At 40.5% G+C, this 20,169-nt stretch overlaps 4 protein-coding genes, 1 long non-coding RNA gene and 4 other non-coding genes across 13 annotated transcripts in view; 7 read left to right on the forward strand and 2 right to left on the reverse strand.

The window, feature by feature from the left end:
- The window catches only part of LOC118314936, a 46,556-nt gene extending 44,468 nt beyond the window's left edge, over positions 1-2,088 (reverse strand). The window contains exons 1-2 of the long non-coding RNA XR_007030951.1: positions 1,740-2,088; positions 158-248 (exon numbers count right to left, since the gene is read on the reverse strand). This is a non-coding gene — a long non-coding RNA (uncharacterized LOC118314936). The remainder of the gene's footprint in view (positions 1-157; positions 249-1,739) is intronic.
- Positions 2,089-2,239: 151 nt separating this feature from the next.
- snapc5 (small nuclear RNA activating complex, polypeptide 5) lies at positions 2,240-4,923 on the forward strand. The gene is made up of 4 exons (XM_035641732.2): positions 2,240-2,394; positions 2,879-3,007; positions 3,095-3,175; positions 4,278-4,923. Exons 2-4 carry the CDS (start codon positions 2,918-2,920, stop codon positions 4,461-4,463), a joined length of 357 nt encoding a protein of 118 aa, XP_035497625.1. The 5' UTR covers positions 2,240-2,394; positions 2,879-2,917; the 3' UTR covers positions 4,464-4,923.
- Positions 4,924-5,664: 741 nt separating this feature from the next.
- lctlb (lactase-like b) lies at positions 5,665-11,137 on the forward strand. Of its 5 annotated transcripts, XR_004794757.1 has the most exons (16): positions 5,665-5,778; positions 6,539-6,725; positions 6,852-7,012; positions 7,153-7,240; positions 7,405-7,514; positions 7,599-7,727; positions 7,843-7,938; positions 8,025-8,079; positions 8,185-8,346; positions 8,433-8,710; positions 8,839-8,965; positions 9,089-9,288; positions 9,478-9,541; positions 9,831-9,904; positions 10,497-10,541; positions 10,718-10,808. XR_004794757.1 is itself a non-coding variant. In XM_035641727.1 (15 exons), exons 2-14 carry the CDS (start codon positions 6,599-6,601, stop codon positions 9,893-9,895), a joined length of 1,662 nt encoding a protein of 553 aa, XP_035497620.1. In that variant the 5' UTR covers positions 5,665-5,778; positions 6,539-6,598; the 3' UTR covers positions 9,896-9,904; positions 10,718-11,137. The 5 variants fall into 5 exon arrangements, 4 of the variants coding, with proteins under 4 accessions (XP_035497620.1, XP_035497617.1, XP_035497619.1 ...); XM_035641727.1 differs by lacking the exon at positions 10,497-10,541 and having other exon boundaries at positions 10,718-11,137; XM_035641724.1 differs by lacking the exon at positions 9,831-9,904 and having other exon boundaries at positions 10,718-11,137.
- On the reverse strand, positions 10,906-15,938 carry zwilch (zwilch kinetochore protein). Its single transcript, XM_035641722.2, has 18 exons — positions 15,657-15,938; positions 15,511-15,553; positions 15,130-15,222; positions 14,611-14,759; positions 14,290-14,480; positions 14,097-14,176; positions 13,863-14,018; positions 13,657-13,728; positions 13,472-13,565; positions 13,322-13,374; positions 13,113-13,215; positions 12,939-13,018; positions 12,680-12,836; positions 12,504-12,532; positions 12,288-12,424; positions 12,026-12,121; positions 11,665-11,780; positions 10,906-11,563 (listed from the first exon to the last, which is right to left on the reverse strand). Exons 1-18 carry the CDS (start codon positions 15,704-15,706, stop codon positions 11,475-11,477), a joined length of 1,788 nt encoding a protein of 595 aa, XP_035497615.2. The 5' UTR covers positions 15,707-15,938; the 3' UTR covers positions 10,906-11,474.
- Positions 15,939-16,180: 242 nt separating this feature from the next.
- Positions 16,181-19,954, forward strand: LOC118314933 (60S ribosomal protein L4-B). Its single transcript, XM_035641731.2, has 10 exons — positions 16,181-16,336; positions 17,042-17,213; positions 17,321-17,427; positions 17,677-17,815; positions 18,082-18,206; positions 18,605-18,734; positions 18,997-19,153; positions 19,354-19,437; positions 19,620-19,740; positions 19,828-19,954. The coding sequence occupies exons 1-10, from the start codon at positions 16,334-16,336 to the stop codon at positions 19,897-19,899; spliced, it is 1,110 nt and encodes a 369-aa protein (XP_035497624.1). The 5' UTR covers positions 16,181-16,333; the 3' UTR covers positions 19,900-19,954.
- Positions 17,512-17,610, forward strand: LOC118316091. Its single transcript, XR_004795094.1, has one exon. It is a non-coding gene; the product is annotated as a small nucleolar RNA SNORD16 (small nucleolar RNA).
- On the forward strand, positions 17,905-18,003 carry LOC118316090. The gene has a single exon (XR_004795093.1). It is a non-coding gene; the product is annotated as a small nucleolar RNA SNORD16 (small nucleolar RNA).
- Positions 19,210-19,280, forward strand: LOC118316085. The gene has a single exon (XR_004795088.1). It is a non-coding gene; the product is annotated as a small nucleolar RNA SNORD18 (small nucleolar RNA).
- LOC118316088 lies at positions 19,479-19,546 on the forward strand. Its single transcript, XR_004795091.1, has one exon. It is a non-coding gene; the product is annotated as a small nucleolar RNA SNORD18 (small nucleolar RNA).
- Positions 19,955-20,169: the final 215 nt, after the last annotated feature.

Consider the following 20,169-nt stretch of genomic DNA (forward strand, 5'->3'; position numbering starts at 1 on the left):
ATACATTTGTCTTGCAAGTCATTGAGTTCTGAATCACATTTTAAGAAATAAAATGATTCAGATATAATATTGCAGTACACACACTAATACATTTAGCAAACATTGCTGCACTATAGTTCTTACATAAATGAAATGACAGAAATATTTTTTATCAAACCTGAATCAGACACATAACACTGCTGTGTGTAATCCAGGACGGCGTCTTCAATGGCTGCACTGCATTGCACAGGACAACTGCTGTTTCTCACCTGAAGCACAGACAGCATTACATTAGTGGAATTATAGGTAAAAAGATCAGTATAACATTGCAAGCCACAGATAATCAGTATAATAATATCAATAAAAGCACATAGAAATGCTTTTTTTGTCAAGAGAAGGTGAACAATATAGGTCCTAGTCCAATGATTTCACCTCGGAGAAACTTATGAGTGGTGAAAATGTGAAGGATAATATTGTAGTTGAAGTTTCAGTTGGTGAAGGAGCCCATGATGACTGTACACCTGTGTCAAATTTTTTTTTAATATATTCTGATTAATTAGTGAAACAGGTATGAGCAATATCTTGACAACTTTCTGTTATCTGTTGGATAAGATGCACCATCACAATTCAAGACATTTCACCACAGATTAATGACAGAGACAGAGGTGATCTGGTTCAGAAACTTTGACAGGCCTCCATCCTACAGAGGTCCTGTTTTCATGCGTGTGGACCGAGACAGGTACGTCTCCTTTTGACTGGACTCCATTGTTAGTCTCCAGTTGTGCCCGGGTGCTGTGATTATCAATGCAAACATCTGGATGGACTTAGTCAGGGAATCCTATAAAAAAAAAAAACTAATGGGCTCTACTAACATTTATTTATCTAATTTTTTTAGAAGCCTGATTAAGAGCCGTTTCATATCTTGCTCACATCAATCAGCTCCATCTGTGATTTATTCAAGTTTTCACTGAATTTGTTATCTATGTTACCTGCTCCCTTTCAGTGTGATGGGGGGACGGGGGGACGGGGACGTAACGAGGCACTTGCATGCTTTGGAGGTGAAGTGCAAGACTGCAGAATATTTGCTTTTGGGGCAGGTCAGATACCTGGACAAACACGGAGGGTTGTTCAGTCACTGACCAACTGAGCACACATGGGAAACCAAGGTGTTTCTGTACCATGACAATGATCCCAGCTTCCCTAACATGCATGAGAAATGCACACAAGTCTCACAGATGCTGTCCTCAAAACATGTTCACAAACGCCCCCCCCCCAGTGTTACTCACTCTAGTTATTCATTGAATAAAATCAAATTTTATAGTCAGGCCAACAGGAATTCATACATTTTGCACATTGGCTCAGCTACACCCTGCACACGGACTGATGGAATAACAAACAGACTCAGGCTTTCAGGCCTGTTCGCCTTCCAACAGTGTGACCCTCGTGTTTAATGGGGGAGGCTAACACCATGAACTACATTTGTTACAAATTAGGCTTCCTGGTGCCGTAAAGTTGACACCTGCCACTTCAAACCTTGTCTGGAAGCGGAGGACGGCCACTGACAACCGGACAGGAGGACATTAATACATGTTTATTAGCTTAGTTAGCTAACTCACGCCCACCTGGTCACACCTGCTGTCTGCAGGACACTGTTAACTGTTAACAGTGACGCAGCAAAGAATTGCTGAGGTTTATTTGAAAAAGTATTTTACCATTTGTTTTTCACTAAACTGTCGCACATTGTAAACAGATTTCCTTACCGTCCAAAAGCCCAACTTTTGTTAAAGGTTTAACAATCAAACATTGTCACCAATGGGGCTACTACTGTCGTTTGGCCATAAGATGGCGCCAGAGGCAGCACTCCTCCAGTTTTAATGCTGCCTTCCCGTGCTTCTCGTGAGTTCCTGTTTCTGAAGCTGAAGACGCAGATGTGTGGTTTGTTTCTTTTAATCAATCAGCTGCAATAGATTAATCAACAAAACGATGTGTGTAACAAAAGTCATATCAATAGGTGTTCATTCTATAATGTTCAAAGCATCTCCTTTCAATTACCTTTGTTGCAACAGGTTCTTTAAGACTTTAGGACTTTCAAACGGCAAGTAACTTCTACAGTCATACGTTGTAATTCATTCTTGTCGCTGTAGGTTGTTGCTTGATCAGTCACCGTGGTTAGTAAACCTCAGACAGTCCTATTCCAGACACCGTTCACCCTCGAGATCGAAATAGTAAGATTTCCGACGGCAAGTGAAGGCCCCTAATCAACCACCGGATATGACAGCATAAGCGTAAGAACCAAACTTTAGCTTGTAGCCGTTTTGTAGCACGGCGCCTAAATAAAAGCTGCCAGAGGCACGTTGTCGTGTTTTACCGCGTTCGACGGCGATATGGAGTTATAAACAGGATTTATAAATAGAGGTAATGGTATCAGAGCGTTTGGAAATGACCTGTCTTTCTGGGACACCGTCATTCAGTCAAATGGTGTTTTTCCGTAGCAGCTAGCTTGCAATAACAACACACTCACTGTTTACCTTTATTAATTGACGCTGGGCTGCTGTGACGACTTAACGCCTTTCTGTTCTTGATTCTGAATAATGATCAACTCACTACTATTCTCTACTTTTAACTTCTTGCAATGGCTTGTATGTGACAAGAAAATTTGATGACTTGTCATATTGAAAATTGAAATATAGATATAAGATGGGGACAGGAGGATTGTTCCCCGTCATATTCCTCACAATTTGGCCCAGCACTGTGTACTTGTACGACTTTACAATGTGATTGTTGCAGGTATTGCTAAAACCCATCCACTTCGAAATCAGTATAGCTTGCAGGGTGAGAAAATCGATTAAAGTTGTGGCACATTACTGTGTCTCTGACTGCTGATGTCTTTCCTTGTCAGCGCTGAGGGAATGGTCTGACTGCAGCAGTGCCCACAAAGATGCACAGCCGTCTGCAGGAGCTGAAGAAGGAAGAGGAGACTCTCCTCAAAATCAAAGTGATGTTGCAAGACCAACTGAACAGACTGAAAGTGAGTGAGTGTTGTCGGAGTAGGGTGTGTTGGTGTTTGTGATACCTGTGAGTTCATGCATCACATTGTGTTCACATTGTGTTTCAGTTTGAAGAAGGGGCCTTGAAATCCATCATCAATGCTCAGACAGAAGAAGGAGCCTCTCAGCGCCTATCCCCGGAAACTGAGGTAAATGACTGTACCTGCGAGAGAGTCATGGGACAACCCTCGCTGAATGCTCATATACCACAGTCTGTCATATTCAGATAAAATCAACAGTAGCTTTGTCTCATGTTTGTTGATAATTGAACATTCAAGTTGAAATGTGCACTACTGGTACACCACACATCTGTGCTGTCTTGCTAGTGATGTGGCAGTTTAGATGACCTCAGTGATTACATTTACATCCACGCTTAAACCAGGTCACTCAGACTAATATAGTGAAGATCAAAAAAACAGCAGTTAACATGTTAATTACCAATTACTTACTTGAAAACTTCATTTTAAGATTTTAGCCGATGCCTGTGCTCACAAGGCCAATACACAGAAAGTGTTATCATACACTTCTGCAAAGTTTGGTTGTGTTGACTAATGGTCATGTTTTTTAAATTTGATATAATAGGTAGAGTGCAGGTTTATTGAAAGCCAAAGCGCTTATTATTTGTCTCATTCTCTCTGCTTTGGATGTTTTAAAATCATCTCCCAGCATTGATAATTGTTGCGATAGTTATTGTTTGTGAAAACTGTTAATAGATGCCTTTCTCAATGGCATGGCAGTTGCTGTTTGTGAACACCAATTCATTCACATGTTCTCAGTGCCAGTTTATTACAACAATTACCTGTGGTAGTCATGATCATTCTTACTGAGTTCGGTTTTTTAGTCCCATAGATTGAATAATCAGATTATTCCAGTGTGTGTAAAGGCACTGACTAAAAGATTTCAAAGATGTTATTTTTATTTGTTTTATATGCATTTTTTGCTTTCATTTAGCAGCTCAGAGACTGAATTATATGATGGAATTTACACTTTTTCTACACTGAACATCTTTCGCTCATTTTGAGAGTGATAATAATACTTTTACTTTGTCTTGTCAAGATGCTTGTAGCATTTTCTTCCCTGTCTGAATTGGAAAAAACTCCAGTTTCTGCTGCGAATACACCATAAATCAGGATTTCCTTAAACATGAAGTGAAAAATAGGATCACGATTTAACTGTATTTCAAACATCTCTGCATCTGTTGGCTGAAAGTTTTGTACTTAAATCGTTATTAATTACTTTTTTATGTTTCAGGTTCAAGTTAACCTTGATGATGAGAGCGAGATCAATCAAACCAAGCTGCTACTGAATGCCGCTGTAGATTATGACATGGAGGAGGAGGAAGATGAAGAAGATGAGGAGGAGGAAGAAGATGAAGAAGATTATGAAAATGAGCTTGGACTTGTGCCTGAGGAGGATGAGGATGAAGATGATTACTGAGATATTCAGTGGCTTCTATGTTTGCACCACTGAATAAGGCTGTTTCTTTGTTCACCTGTTTTGTACTACCAGTTGTTAAGTTTAATTTATTTGGATGAAGTGAGTAGCAGTTTAAGTGTAATGGTGTGCGGTAACAGTATATTCTTCTTTGCCTGATTTCATTTCATTTCATTTCATTCATTTGAAACCACATTAGACTCCTCGTGTCAAACATTGTGACAAACTGTGAGAAAGGTCTCACTAAGATGCAGTAAGACAGTGTTCGTAGGTGCTTAATATATAGCTAACTAGATATGTTGTGCAGAAGATCAGAAACTGAGCATCAATTCACTTGAGGATCAGATGTTGAGATATGTCTGTTGGCATGAAAATGTATGGCTGGGCCATATAAGAATATAGTGTGTATACACTGTAAGAAATGATAATTGTAAGCACAAAATAAAATGTTTTGCATAGTGTTCACCGGACTGATTTTATAATGTGCACTTTTGTGAGGATAAAGAGAACCCCTCTGAGGAAAATGCAGTTTTCCCTATAACAAACTGTGGTTAATGATGGGGATAGAAAATATACTGAAAAGACATGGCATTTTCTCTTGTGAGACACTTTTAGAAAGAAAATAGGTTAATTAAGCGGTCGAGAGAGCAGATTGAGATTTGGTGAAAATGCAGATATGAGTCTGTGAATACAGAACAGGGTTTATTCTATACCAACTGAACTCCTTTGTAGATAAGAAAATATCGACAGTTTTATGCCTCTTTTATAGAAAGCATTTTAAAACTGACAACGATTTGCTCATTTTTTTCCCCCTTGTCAAAAGTATAAGAACAGAATCCAAGTGGTTCATCTCAGCGCTTTTTATTTACTTACTAAGTTTCTTTATGAAAACTCAACTGAGGGACAATTTAAATTCTAGTTTTACACCAACATGCTTCCCAACATACTGTAATGTTAATGAAATGTTATTCATGTTTGCAGGCAATATGAGGATATGTCTCGTTCTCTGTACTCAATTAAGGTGAAACCTACATTAAATTGTCCTAACCTGACCCAGGCGAATGGGTAATGCAGTGCAAACACTTTCCACCGGCATACCATTCAGCATTTTCTAAACATCTAAAACAAAGCAGCGAGCCTCACAATGAGGCCAGCTTTCACACGGACAGCGGGGACAGCTCTGGAGAAGGGTGGTGCAACATACAATAGAGACTGCACCGACAGATATATTCTACATGGTCTGCTGTTTCAGGAGAACAGCCATTCACCCAGAGACTTGGGCCCAGCACACACCCGCTGCAAATGAATTCTTCTTAAGGTACATGGGCTGTTTGACAACTTATTCTGCACATTTGTTGTGAATTTTACTTTATGGAGTAATTATAATGGATCTTGCACTAGGGATTTGAAAGACATTTGCAGGAGGTATACTGAAACAAATTTTTTCCAATATTTTCATTGGATATATGTCTAAGCTTTGAAAAATATAATAGATCAGTGTCCATAGTTTTGAATTATTATGTAAACCCTATGCTTCAAAACCATTTTAGAATTATAAGACTATAAGAATAATATCTGATGCTCCTGGACACCTGAAGTGGAACTCACTTACAAACTTAATTCTTTTCATTTTCTCAGAGATGTGAGAAACAATGTTTTGAAGTTTTCCAATTCAAATTTGGTCTATTTTTGTTGGAAAAGTCCGTCCATTGTCATGTGACTGTGCTGCGTAAATATATCAACCTCTCTAACATCAACTTTGCTTACAGAGGTGAAACCATAGTTTGTATGGGATCTGTCTGCCTCAGCAAGATCGGCTCTCACCCCATTGAGTCTGAATAGGGGTATTTGGCTCTGCATTGGGGACGTGGAATCCTCGTAGCGCATCACGTTGGACACTTCCAGAGCGCTTAATGTGATTTAAAGAAGTCTTTTCTGGTACTTATTTAGACAATTTGGGGAAAGAGGGTTATAGGCATTGTGTATATTTGCTCTGGATATACTGTAACAACACGTTTGCTTCAGATCAAGCTTATAGTTGTGTGACTAAGTGTTGAATGGCTCTTTTCTGTCCACAGACGTCTGTGAGGGACTGGAGCAGAACCAGACAGTGACTGTGCTGCAGGCTCAGGAGTAACATGCTGCCCCGCTGTGCATACGGTGTGTGCCATGTGTTTGTGTTGGTGCTGTGTCTGTCTGCGGCTGAGGACTTCGACTGGACAAAGAACGACCACGGCTCCTTCTATTATGGCACTTTTCCAGCTGGTACACACAACTTTTTTTCTGCTGTGGGAAGATACAGTACATTTTAGTTATTTAGTAAATGGTGATATTATTATTCTCAAGAGCTGGTCAGAGTTGAATGGTTGATGCCATTGTTGTATTTATTAGGATTTTCGTGGGGTGCCGGCAGTTCAGCCTATCAAACAGAAGGAGCCTGGGACAAAGATGGAAAAGGATTGAGCATCTGGGATGTGTTCAGTCATAAGAAAGGCAAAATCCAACTCAATGACACTGGGGATTCCTCCTGTGAGGGCTACTACAGAGTCAAGGTGTGGGATCAGGTGTGGTGTGTCTGAGAGATATGGAGACAACAGAAAAGGAAATTAAATATTTCACTCCATTGTGTGTGTGTGTGTGTGTGTGTGTGTGTGTGTGTGTGTGTGTGTGTGTGTGTGTGTATGTTTCACAGGATGATGTTTCTTTGATGAAGGAGCTGAAACTAAACCACTATCGCTTCTCCATCTCCTGGCCTAGACTCATCCCTACTGGCATAAAGTGTGAGTAACTGCTGTCAACTGCAGCCCTTAATAAACTCTCTCTCTCACACACAAACACACACACACACACACACACACACACACACACACACACACACACATATGAATTGTTTGCCAACTGCTAAATCTGAACCATTGTCTACATTTTTTATCACAATTGACAGCTGACCATGTGAATGAAAAAGGAATACAGTACTATGGCGACCTGATTGACCATCTGCTGGAAAACAAAATCACTCCCATTGTCACTCTATATCACTGGGATCTTCCCCAGGTTGGTAGATGCAAAAATAATGACGATCTCCAACTTTAACCGCTGTATCTTTTGCAGTACTACCTTTCCTCTCTGCTTTTTTAGGTCTTACAAGAAAAATATGGTGGATGGCAGAATATAAGCATGGTCAACCATTTCAATGAATTTGCTAACCTGTGCTTTGAAAGATTTGGTAACCGAGTCAAGTATTGGATCACGTTCAACAATCCATGGGTATGTTCAATATAAACACCCACCTTGTATCATATTTTTTTTTTTAAATAATAGAACTTGGGTGAACATTTTCTTGAATGCACCGTTATTGCACTAATACTCCTCTGAACCACAGTCAGTAGCAGTTGAAGGCTATGAGACCGGTGAGCATGCTCCTGGACTGAAGATGAGAGGCACAGGTGCATACAAAGCTGCCCACCACATAATCAAGGTATTAGAATGCAAAAAGTATTCAGTTAAATTATTGAAAACACAGAGAAACGCTTGATCGAATACTTAAACATCTTCTTTTCGCAGGCACATGCTAAAGTTTGGCACACCTATGATACACAATGGAGGGGAAAACAAAAAGGTAAAGAGGAGGACAGCTCTGAGAGTAAAACCGCGCCTTAATTCAGTACTTGCCATTCCGCACTACTTTCTGTTTGAATGTGAGAGCTGCTGTTCACACCTGCAGGCCTGGTCGGTATCTCTCTGTCTGGGGATTGGGGAGAGCCAGTGGACATCAGCAACCAGAAAGACATCGAAGCAGCTGAGAGATATGTCCAGTTCTACCTGGGCTGGTTTGCCACACCCATCTTTCACGGCGACTACCCTCAAGTAATGAAAGACTTCATCGGTGGGTTGAATTGTGAGCAGTCTCATCCTGGAGTAATGTTAGTCATTGTCAAAGGAATGAATCACTTCTTGTGATTGTTTGTGCAGGAAGGAAGAGTGTCCAGCAGGGCCTCGGCACGTCTCGACTGCCCACATTTTCCCCCCAGGAGAAAAGCTACATCAAGGGGACCTGTGACTTCCTCGGCATCGGCCATTTCACCACCCGCTACATCACCCAGAAGAACTACCCGTCAGGCCGCAGTAGCAGCAGCTACTTCACCGACCGTGACCTTGCTGAGCTGGTTGATCCTCGATGGCCTGACCCCGGCTCAGAATGGCTCTACTCTGTGCCCTGGGGTTTCAGACGTCTGCTCAATTTTGTCAAGGTGACAACCAGTGTATAATGTGCAGCACAATATGCACAGCAGGCTTGTTGACATTTGCTCTATCGCAGCACTCTGCAACCCTAGTTAAATGAAATCAATGTGACTTTCTGTATATCATTTGTCCATAGACTCAGTATGGAAACCCAGTGATTTATGTGACAGAGAATGGAGTCTCTGAGAAGATGCTGTGCACAGAGCTGTGTGATGACTGGAGGATACAGTATTATAAAGACTACACCAACGAGATGCTAAAAGGTGAATAAAAAACATACATATTGCTCAACAAAATAAAAAAATAAAAACTATTCCTTAACTTAACTATAGTTAGGAGCAAATTAAGTCTAATCCAACTTCTCTGTTCCCTGTGGTGTCACTCAGCTATCAAAGATGGGGTCAATGTGAAGGGCTACACCGCATGGTCCCTGCTGGACAAGTTTGAATGGGATGAGGGCTACTCCGAGAGGTTTGGCTTGTACTATGTGGACTTCAGGAATAAAAACAAGCCTCGCTATCCCAAAGCTTCTGTCCAGTTTTACAAGCGCATCATCAGCTCCAATGGATTTCCCAACCAGAGAGAGGTGAGAGAAACGATGCATTCACTGCAAAGACCTACTCCGAATCCTTCTCCTTCTGGAGGATTTATTTTAAACACTATGTCCCAGATACAGATAAGACAATTTCTCCTGAAATGAAGGCATGTCGATTAATCGGTTAATAATCGATGTATGTCACAAAAATGAGTCAGTGATGATGTGTGACCCTCACAGGTTGAGAACTGGAGGAGGAAGGCAGTTGAGACATGTTCTTCTAGCAACCACCTCCTAGCGGCAGGTGAGCTCATCTCTAACATCCCTGACTTTCTCTGTTATCAGAGGTGAACACCTAGCTGGGGTAAACAAATAAAGATTCTGCCCTAAATATCAAAAACTTGCAAACAGAATCCAATGCAATAAATATACAGTATAATTATAATTTGACTTGAATGTGTCGCTGTTATTTAAGCACCTTAGAAAACACTTGAACAAATTATTAGTTGAATAAGAATTCTGGAAAATATAAAATATAGTTGACAAAATCTCCTACAGATTATCTGAGGTATCTTCTTTGTTTGCCCCTCCAGCTAGAAGAAAATCCAAGGAACATGCAGAAATGCCAAAGGTTTGGCCAGTGCATGATGAAGTTTAGAACTTTATGGTATATGTCTTCTGTTTATCCTTTTTCTTTTCTTTCTCTCTTGCTTTGTGGCTGTGGATTTAGATATGACTAACAGAGTTGTGCCTCTGCAGTTTAACACTAAGACTTGCCTTTAAAACAAGCTTGTGCTCCCTGTAGACAGCGTGCTACTGCCTCTTCATTCGTCTTCAGTTATAATAGTGCGCTTAAATCTAATTTGCTACCAAAAACAGCCCTCTGCTGATTACACAACAGCTTCGACAAAAGCTCAGTAAACATAAAGCTCATCAGTGGACTTCTGCCCACGGGGTATTTCATAGAGCAGAACTGTAAATTCAACCAGATAACACAATTCCAGTGAAACTGTCTTGATACATATCTGAATTGAATTTAGAAAACAAAACTTCACCATGAATTTAGGAACAGGATTCAGCCATGCATGATTGCTGATGACTGCTCATGATAAATAACATTTCAGAAGATAAGATCAGATTTAGTTATTTGGCTGTGGTGCTAATGCTGCTTTATGAAATATTCCCCAATACCTGCATGCAGTTCTCAAAGGGTTAAAGTGCCGTTAATCAACTCTGAGTCATTTCTCTTTTTTTATTAGAGGAACAGCGGAGTTCTGCTGCCAATATACTAAGACTTATACATGGTAAGGAATCACTCATGACAATTATAAATTATATAAAGGATGATTTGATTTAGGGGTAGGGATATTAACCCTTTGAGTGCTGTGCTTGAGCATGATTACTGGCTTAGTGAGCAGTGTCTGAACAACACAATAATGCTTAGTGAGTTAACGTGTGTGTGTATTTGTGTGCTTTGCAGACCCTTTGACCAGCCACATGGAGATGGTAACTGAGATTGTTGTTCCCACCGTGTGCACACTCTCTATTTTGCTCAGTGCCATCTTCCTCATGTTCCTGCTGCGGAGGCGGAACTAGAAAGTGTGCATGTTTACAACAACATCAACACACCTATATATATATATATACACAAGCACACAAACACTCCTGTAGTAAATGCATAATTTCTTTAATGGACCATGTGTGAACATGAATGCATTATTTGAACTGAAGAGAATTACTGACTTTATTAATTTGACGTGTTTACAGTGTTTGCTGTAAAAACATTGGTTTAGCCTAGAACAATGAATATATTTACAGACACTCAAACTGTTTGGAAAGCCCTGCAAAATGTTGGATTTTCGTATTAAAATTTTGATGTGGAATATGACCATTGCAAACAGCCCTGATGATCTACTGTATTTTGTGTTTTCATTTGGCTGAAGGTGGGAGCTGGTCTGCAAAAAAGCTCCACAATCTCTTTCAACTGCTCTACATAGTACAACATTTTAGAAAAATACAATAATAAAGAAATGGTTACAAAACCCCTGACAGGGTGAAATAACCTATATACAAAGGACTGAAAGTTGTTAATTGAAAACCTTTAACAAGAAAAAACAGTATATAAACAGAAATCCCTTGGTTTTGAAAATCTGGTATTTTGAAACATGTTAATTGCTAATGAGGATTTCAAATATGAGAACAAACACCTTTGTTGTTTAGTCGTTAGCTGTGTAAATTTATGCAAAGTTGACTAGACTGCAGCACACCATGGTGGAGAAGAAGGCGGGATCCTCACTGTCCCCATTCACCGTTTCATTTGGGTAATCTAAAAACAGCAAAAACACAATAGTTATCATTGCTTTACTGGGGGTAGTTACTACTTGCATATATATTGCATTCATATTTGGTGCAATGTATGAAGATCACCTGTTTCGAAGATGACATGATCAACCATTGGTCTGTCACTGAGCTGTAAGGACGTCCTGACTTCTCGGGGACCGTGGCCACTGGACACCTCAGCTCCCCACAAAACTGGTTGCTCACTGTGGAACATTAGGGATAAGACAGTGGCCCATGTTTAAACTTTATAATACGTTGTAATTTAAAACCAGATCTAAGTGTTGAGGCACAATCCGATCACAGAAGTCCGACTTTCTGTTTCACTTTTTTTGAAAAACATAACTAGTCTGTGTTTAAGCAAGAATGAAGAGACACATATCACAATTTAATTTACAAATTTCTTTAGACAAAATGAAACAGTTAGTTTGCAAATGAATGCAGGCCTTACCTCTGGTAAAAATGGCTGATCAGGGCTGGTTTCATTTGGAGTTTGAATTCATGTTCCTCATCATATGGGTTTGTTTTGTAGTGCTGCAAACATGATCTGTGAGAAAGGAGATGGAACAAGATATTCAATTGTCTTCTTTGAGTGTTTTCAAAAGCGCTATATAAATTTGATGTATTATTATTATTATCATTAATTTTCTAACTCAATGTCACCTATAAAAACAGACAATTTGCATAATCGTGCAGGAAAAGGCTTTATTTACTGTGTAAGAAGGAACTGCCGGTCGTAGGGCAAACCCAGGAATGTACCGCAGGTGACAATTATTTCCAGCAGGTGGTGCAGTTTTCTGAGTCGGATCACTTGCTGTTGAAGATCAACCTCAGTGCTCAGGTAGTAACACTGTGGAGCAAAATACTCAAACTCAATATTTAATCAAGAATCATTTAAAAATAGCATTCAGTTTAAGTCATAAGCTTACCAAATGGTTTAGAGTCGTCAATTCCTCACCTAAGAAAGAAATTGACAACCCACATAAACAATAGTTGAATCTCGAAGCCTATTGTTCTTATTGATTATAATGCAGTGAGGTTTATTATCAATCTAAAAAAGGGGCAGAGTTTAACGGAGAATCAGAATGATAAGTTAGGGGTTTACCAATGAGGTAGTTAATGTAATCCTTTCTCATCTTGTCGAGACCCATCTCTAGCAGCATGTGGACAGGGATGACACCTGTGAGAGACACGTGCTCGATCTGCTGGTGGTAGGACTGCAGGATGAGCTTGCTGAGGGAGCTGCTGCTGTCTCTGTGAATCTGGGGGAAGTGACACACATAAAAGCAAAAAACCTTTACAGACAACAACCTTCTGCCTTTTTGCTGTGATAAACAATTTTCAGAGGCTGCATCATGCCATACCCACGGTTTGATGTCTCCGTATCTCAGAGCGTCGATGACCAATTTGAGACAGTCTCCAATGTCTTGACATGAAGTCACACCTGCAATGCAAAAGATCAATACAATTTTAAAAAACACAAGAAAATGATTGCCATTGCCTGATTTTGTTTCATCAAATGCAAGAAAAGGACTCACTCTTTCTCATGCGAACCCACAACTGTTCCACAAAATCTAATTCGCCTCGTTCCAAGAGAGAGTTGAAAATGGGAGTGTCGGTCTCAGTTTTCGGCTTTGTGCTCTTTCAGAGAAGATTGGGAGAAAAGATGAAGAAGGCGGGAAGCTACCACATATACTCTAACATGAATACATAATGAAAAGGTCTTTTACTTTTAACATTATCATACCTCAACTGTTTTTGCAGCCTGATCTTGTAGTGTCTTTGCAGTGCTCTGAAGTTCTTAAAGAAGAAGAATAATAAAAAAGGAAATAATTGTCTTAATCAACTGTTTGTGTTATATTGGAGCAAAGGTACATTTACTTAAGAAAACAGACACCTTGTAGGTACGCCTTGGTAAGATTTACAGCTGATATGCTTTCCAAAGGTTCCATCCATTCAGTCTCACCAGTTCTCAAACCATCAGCAAGAGTCTGAAATAAGCCAGGGATCTGATATATTTACTTATGTATTTGTGTACCCACACTCAGGGTCATTCATGTCTCATCAGTGAAGGACACAAACCTGAAGAAACTGTAGCTCCCTGTACATCTCGAACATCGGGCTTCTCATGTCGCCGCTGGCAACTTTGATATTCTGCATGCAAATAAATATAAACACAGCAATTTGAATGATTGTGAATGAATGATTATGATTACAAATTAACTTCTAGAAAAACAAAGTGTTCTATGGTAGAGTAGGAATATAGTCTAAGTGTGATTGCTGCTTACCAGTGTAGCTGTAGAAGACAGGGGTGGGGTCTCAAGGATACTCTCCACGTGACTCCATTTGAAATCCACTGTCACACTGCTCTGTGACTCAATCATGGTGTTTTCAACAACAGTGGAGCCAAACAAGTTGAACCTGGCACTGCCCTTAATTCCCATCTGGAAACACAGACAGATGAAGTGAAGTCATATTCATTCACACCGACTTCAAAGAGAGGATGCACACTGCACACTCACCGAGGATGGGTGATGCCTTTTCTTGTGCTCTTGTTTAAGCTCATCCAAGGTTATGAAAGTACTTTTGTCGACCGTTGAGCCTAAAAAAAAATCAGAGTTGGAATAAAGCAAAATGTTAGAAACATCAAAACAACATTAATTGTAAACAAATATTCTGGCTTATTCAAAGAGGTATGGAGCAATTGAGCAATACCTTTGCAGGTAACAGAGTATAATTTTACACCAGACACTTTGTGTCCCACACAGACTGTTTCTGCCCCAAACCAGGTTGTTCTAGCAGGATCAGACATGTCACACCGCACCCACAGAGGGTGTAATGCAGTGTTATTGTTCCCAGCTGACATATTGCCATTTTGAGCTAATGTGTACCAAGACAGCAACTTCCTGTAACATTAGAAGAAAAGAAAAGAAACGACTAAATCTTACATGTCAGCAGCAGTATATTTGATACACTGGTTATAGTATCATACTTGCTTCATTTGGATTAAAATGTAAGCTTCTTGGAATTGGTTACCTTGCTTTTGAGATTGTGAGCGGCTGTGGTCCCAGGTCTGTTTGGAGAACACTAGCATCGTCAGCATCAGCATCAGCATCAGCATCATCAGCAGAGCAGTTTGAATTCTCAGTTATTTGACGACCATCGGGTTCACTTATCTGTGGAACCTTGTAAAGAAAGACAGAAAAACAATAGTCCAAATGTCATCAAATTTGAGGGGATTGAGAAGGCTGTATGAAAAGATATGCACCAGCAGTTACTAGTATCTCAAGTTATAAATCCAGGGCTTTTACAATGAAGCATGGTGCACTTGTTATACACAACGATGAGAACTGAACTAAAATTCAGGGCTAGTGGAGAAAACAGAATGTGCCCCATCCCATACCAACATTAGCATGTCAAACCAATCCTTAGCAGCTGGTGATGTATCAGAAAGATGATGTTCATGGTCCTTTTATCGATTTACATATTACACTGTAATACTTGTCTATGGCTTGCAGACGTATACAGTATGTTTAATGCATCAACATTACTCACATCTTTTTGACAGATGAAGACTGGCTGGTTACCACAGTACATATTCACCACAGCAATTTGATCGCCATTCATCTTTAATATTTGAACGTCCTCCTGAAACAGATACAGTGTCAACATTAGAGTTGCAACAACCAATTAACACCATCAATTAATTCAGATTGTTTTCTCGATTGGTCCAGTTAAACTATAATTATAAAGTAAGACAAAGAAATGCGGATATGGGATTACATTTTCTTTTTGCTTTTTTTTTTTAATGCTTTACTTATGCTACAAATCGATTCTAAAAAAGTTAAGTTTATTGTTCGACTCTAATCCAAATCAGTACTGTAACAGAGACATACACACCAAACTGTGACAGATTTTAGATACACATTGAATCACCTCGTGTGTGAATGGATCGTTGCTTTCCTCATCCTGCAGGGATCTGAGGCGAAGCACAGCAGGAATTAACTTTACTTCAGCAAGAAAGCAACTTTTCAACATTAACTTAACGTTAACGCCAGCTACGTTATAGATCCGAAACTCACCGAAGAATGTTAAAAAAGTCCTTGGCACTGGATATCACCTTTGAGCCCATCGCGACAGCTCCTCTGTCGCAGAGCCGATAATGTGTACACGACAGAGAAAAGACGTTCACAGTTTTTAACTTCAACGGATCAAACTTTGAGCTGCTACTGTTGTTTTGACAGTCGCGCGCGCTCTCTCTCAAACTGTGACGTCACGAGGTCAGAGGTTACCACCGTCGTTGTAAATTTATAAGAAATAAATTAACAAATAAGGTAGAAAAGTGTAGTAATACTCTCATACACATGAAATATGATCATTTAAGTCAATTTTAAAATGTTCGACAGAATTAAAAAAAAAAGTTGCCGAGAAAGTAGATCGGTCTCTTACGCATATCCGTCGCCAACATGGCGTAAAGAAATAGTCCCAGCTGTCGCAACAAATTTCAAGGTTTTTGTTTAGTCTTGAGAGCCTGAGTGAATCCAGTAACGAAATTCGTTTTACATTGATGGAAGATTAACGCAAGCTTCCCCGTCTGGGGTCAAGAAAAGGAATTGTCGAAATAACGCTCTTGCCGGAAGTGGTATACTCCGAAGCGGACGCATAAAGCATTCCAGGATTTTCACCAACTTCCTTTTTACTGTGGCCGCCATAGCGTAAGGAACGTGGTGCCCGGCGAGCCGAAAAATAATTCAAGAAAATGGTGAGAAATTACACCCATATCGCTTTAACCCGTTCACATAATGTGTCGATTATCACGTCGTTCATACTTGAACAAAAGTGGCCGTGCAGCCGATGCTTTAAGAAGAAGATTTAGCGGCAGGGAGGCGGACAGCTCCCGGCTAGCTCTGAAGCTAACACGAGGAGCCATTTTGGACGAGCTGCTTTAGTTGAACAGTTACACGTGTAGTTGTCGCCTAGGTGGCGGACCAGTCACATGCGGCAAGAGGGTCGTTTCCTCGCGGCTGTAGTTTTCTTAATGTCGTAACCGTCCTGACGTTAAGTCCGTCGATGGCCTGAGCACGGTTGCGGTCGTCTACTTAAAGTGGCCGAGTTAGCGTCAAGATTTCCATGTCATGTTACGTTAGCATGTACCTGCTAGCCAACGCGAACGCGCTCTACCGCAGTTCGTCTTAATTGACATTGATGAGGTAATAACTTGAATAGTGTCCTTCCGGTAAAGTGGCTGATTTAATATGAATAGTTGCATCGCGTTTGACCAGGATGATATAAAGTTAATTTTGTCTGCACATGCGACTTGGTGTGACGATATGTTCCTGCAGTACGTTTTGTGAAATTGCTCATTATCAAATAATGATGGGTTCTTACCGGATATCCTAGTCTCAAATCCAACATTATGTAACAATATATTATGCAGCTGAGCCCATTTCTTCTTTTTGCGTCCTAGGCCTGTGCCCGACCCCTGATCTCGGTTTACTCCGAGAAAGGAGAATCTTCAGGCAAAAATGTCGTCATGCCTGCTGTGTTCAAGGCTCCAATTCGCCCCGATGTGGTGAACTTTGTGCACACAAACATGCGCAAAAACAGCCGCCAGCCGTACGCAGTTAGTGAACTGGCAGGTGAGTGATTTGATTAATATTTTTGACTTTTCCTCAGTGATTTTTCTTGATTTTTTTTTTTGAATGAAATGATGTTGGTGATTCATGTGTGTAATTGCATATTTCAGGCCACCAGACCAGTGCAGAGTCCTGGGGTACCGGAAGAGCTGTGGCCCGTATTCCACGTGTGCGAGGTGGTGGTACTCACCGCTCTGGCCAGGGTGCTTTTGGGAATGTATCCTTTTGAGTACAATAGAACTGAAGCAGTTTTCCCTTTGTGTAATACTTCACATACATTGACAAACTACAATGTTAGACTTGCTGTGATGGTGTAATTTGCGACTGACTCTGTGACCAGTGACAGTATGCCTGCTGTCATATGCTGGCACAGATGGCTGACGAACATTGAGTCTGAGCAGGTATTTGGTACTTCAGTACTGAACTGTACTCCAGCAGTTGTTGAACCTCCTTGACTCTGATGTAGATGTGTCGTGGAGGTCGCATGTTTGCCCCCACCAAGACCTGGCGCCGCTGGCACCGCAGGATCAACACAACCCAGAAGCGCTATGCCATCTGCTCGGCCCTCGCTGCCTCTGCTCTTCCTGCACTTGTGATGTCCAAAGGTAAGAGCAGATTGACCAAATTTGTAGAAGATAATGGGTGTGGATTAGCCATCACTATATTGTAGTAAATCTGTTTAACAACATTTTCTTGCCATGATGGTGTAATTTGCGTCTGACCCGGTGAACAGTGACAGTTGCCTGCTGTCTTAAGCTGTCACTGGGTATTGATGATTGTTAAATTCTGAGCAAGCTTTGGTAAAACCTGAGTCTCAGTTACTAGTTTGTGTGTGTGGTGATCGGTGACTGATTGTGATTTTCCCTGGTAGGACACCGCATTGAGGAAATCCCAGAGGTCCCACTGGTGGTTGAAGACAAAGTTGAGGGCTACAAGAAGACCAAGGAGGCAGTGCTTCTGCTGAAGAAGCTGAAAGCCTGGAATGACATCAAGAAGGTAATTTAATTCAGACCCTTAGCTAAAGGAGTTGGTTATAGTTTAAAATAAAGTGTGGTAGTTGGGTTGGAGGGTGTCAGCTATTCTGTTACCAGCATAAAGATTATAGAGTTTAACTGCTATTTTTTTTAAAGCTTGAATTAAATCATTTTATGAAAAGGGTGAAGACAAAACCACAATAAAAACTACATCACAGTTCAAATGGAGATTATGAGAGAGAACAATAACTGAAGTCCATTTCATATTTATGATTTGAAGCATTGCATTAAAATGATAAATGTTGTTTCATTGTCTAACACTGAAAGCACTGCCTCTGCCAGTGGTAGCTCCGCTTCTATTGCAATCTGTCTTTTTTTTAAATGTTGTATGGTGTTAACTTTGTAAATATTCTGTTCCAGGTCTATGCCTCTCAGCGCATGCGTGCTGGCAAAGGTAAGATGAGGAACCGCCGAAGGATCCAACGTAAAGGACCATGCATCATCTACAACCAAGATGCTGGTGTCACCAAAGCCTTCAGAAATATCCCAGGTGTGCTTGTTAAAACAGACTTACTGTTGTGTATATTGGTATCTGAGCATTTCCTTAAGATTCTTTATATTTAGTATTGTCCCAAAAAAAATTGGACAATACTAAATATAAAGAATCTTCTTTTTTCAATTGGCTTATCATAGGAATACTTGGAATCAAAATGTTAATATTCCCCAATTTAAAATATTTCCTTTTTAAAAAGAAGAAACACTGTTCTACTCTTCCTGTGAGTCTTAAATTATCGCTTGTGCTGTTCATGCAGGCATCACTCTGCAGAATGTGAACCAACTGAACCTCCTGAGGCTTGCCCCTGGTGGTCACGTTGGACGCTTCTGCATCTGGACTGAGAGCGCTTTCCGCAAGCTGGATGAGCTGTACGGCACCTGGCGTAAACCAGCCTCCCTTAAAGTTGACTACAAGTGAGTATTTAAGGAGCATGCACACTGTACCACAAGACAAACCGGTGTTGACCATATTACAGTGATGAGCTTCCACTTCAGGTCCGTGTTTTTGAATATATGTGATATTTAACGAAGTTCTGAGTTTGAACGTCAAAATACTGGCCAGGGTCCTGTTCATATAGTTTCCATACATTAACCTTCTTTGTCTCCCATTTCAGCCTGCCAATGCACAAGATGACCAACACAGACCTGAGCAGGATTCTTAAGAGTGAGGAGATCCAGAAAGCACTTCGTGCACCCAAGTAAGCACTGCTCCATTTAAGTTTAATGTTTCTTAGCTGGCCAAACATGATGATGTTCCACTTCAGGTCCGTGTTTCTGAACCCTGATTATAATGGAAGTTCTGAGCAACACAAGAGGGTTTGTTGCGAATATTGGCGTTTAGCAGCTCATAGTTAACGGGTGAGTTTTATTGTCATTACAGCAAGAAGATCAACCGCAGAGTTCTGAAGAAGAATCCTCTGAAGAACTTGAAGATCATGCTCAAACTCAACCCTTACGCCAAGACAGCAAGACGTCATGCCATCCTCAAGCATGACCCTGCGGTAAGAAGTGAAACTGTTCAAGAAGCAAAAATTGTAGATGTAAACATTGGTCATTACTTAAAAATAATCTGTTTGGTCTTTCTGTAGATCAAGGCGAAGATGCTGAAACCCAAGAAGAGGCCCGGAAAGAAGAGGGCACCTGCAAAGCCCAAGGCCTAAATTTATACTTAACAGACTGGAGTTCAGTGATAATAAAACAGTGATTTCAAATTCACGACTCAGTCTTTTAAAATGTTTATTTCACAAAAAGGTATGAATCTTTTGGTGCTGAAAGAACACTGAGGTAAAAAGGCTTATCAAGCACATAGGTTGAGCAGCATTTGTCACGATCATTAGAAAAATATGGCTTTTCACGCAGGCCTGCAATGCAGCCCAGATGAACATTCAGTACAATAGTAATTTCACTTGGCCTGAAGGTTTGTACACTAA

This window comes from Scophthalmus maximus, chromosome 7, assembly GCF_022379125.1.
Source record: "Scophthalmus maximus strain ysfricsl-2021 chromosome 7, ASM2237912v1, whole genome shotgun sequence".
Taxonomy (NCBI): domain Eukaryota; kingdom Metazoa; phylum Chordata; class Actinopteri; order Pleuronectiformes; family Scophthalmidae; genus Scophthalmus; species Scophthalmus maximus.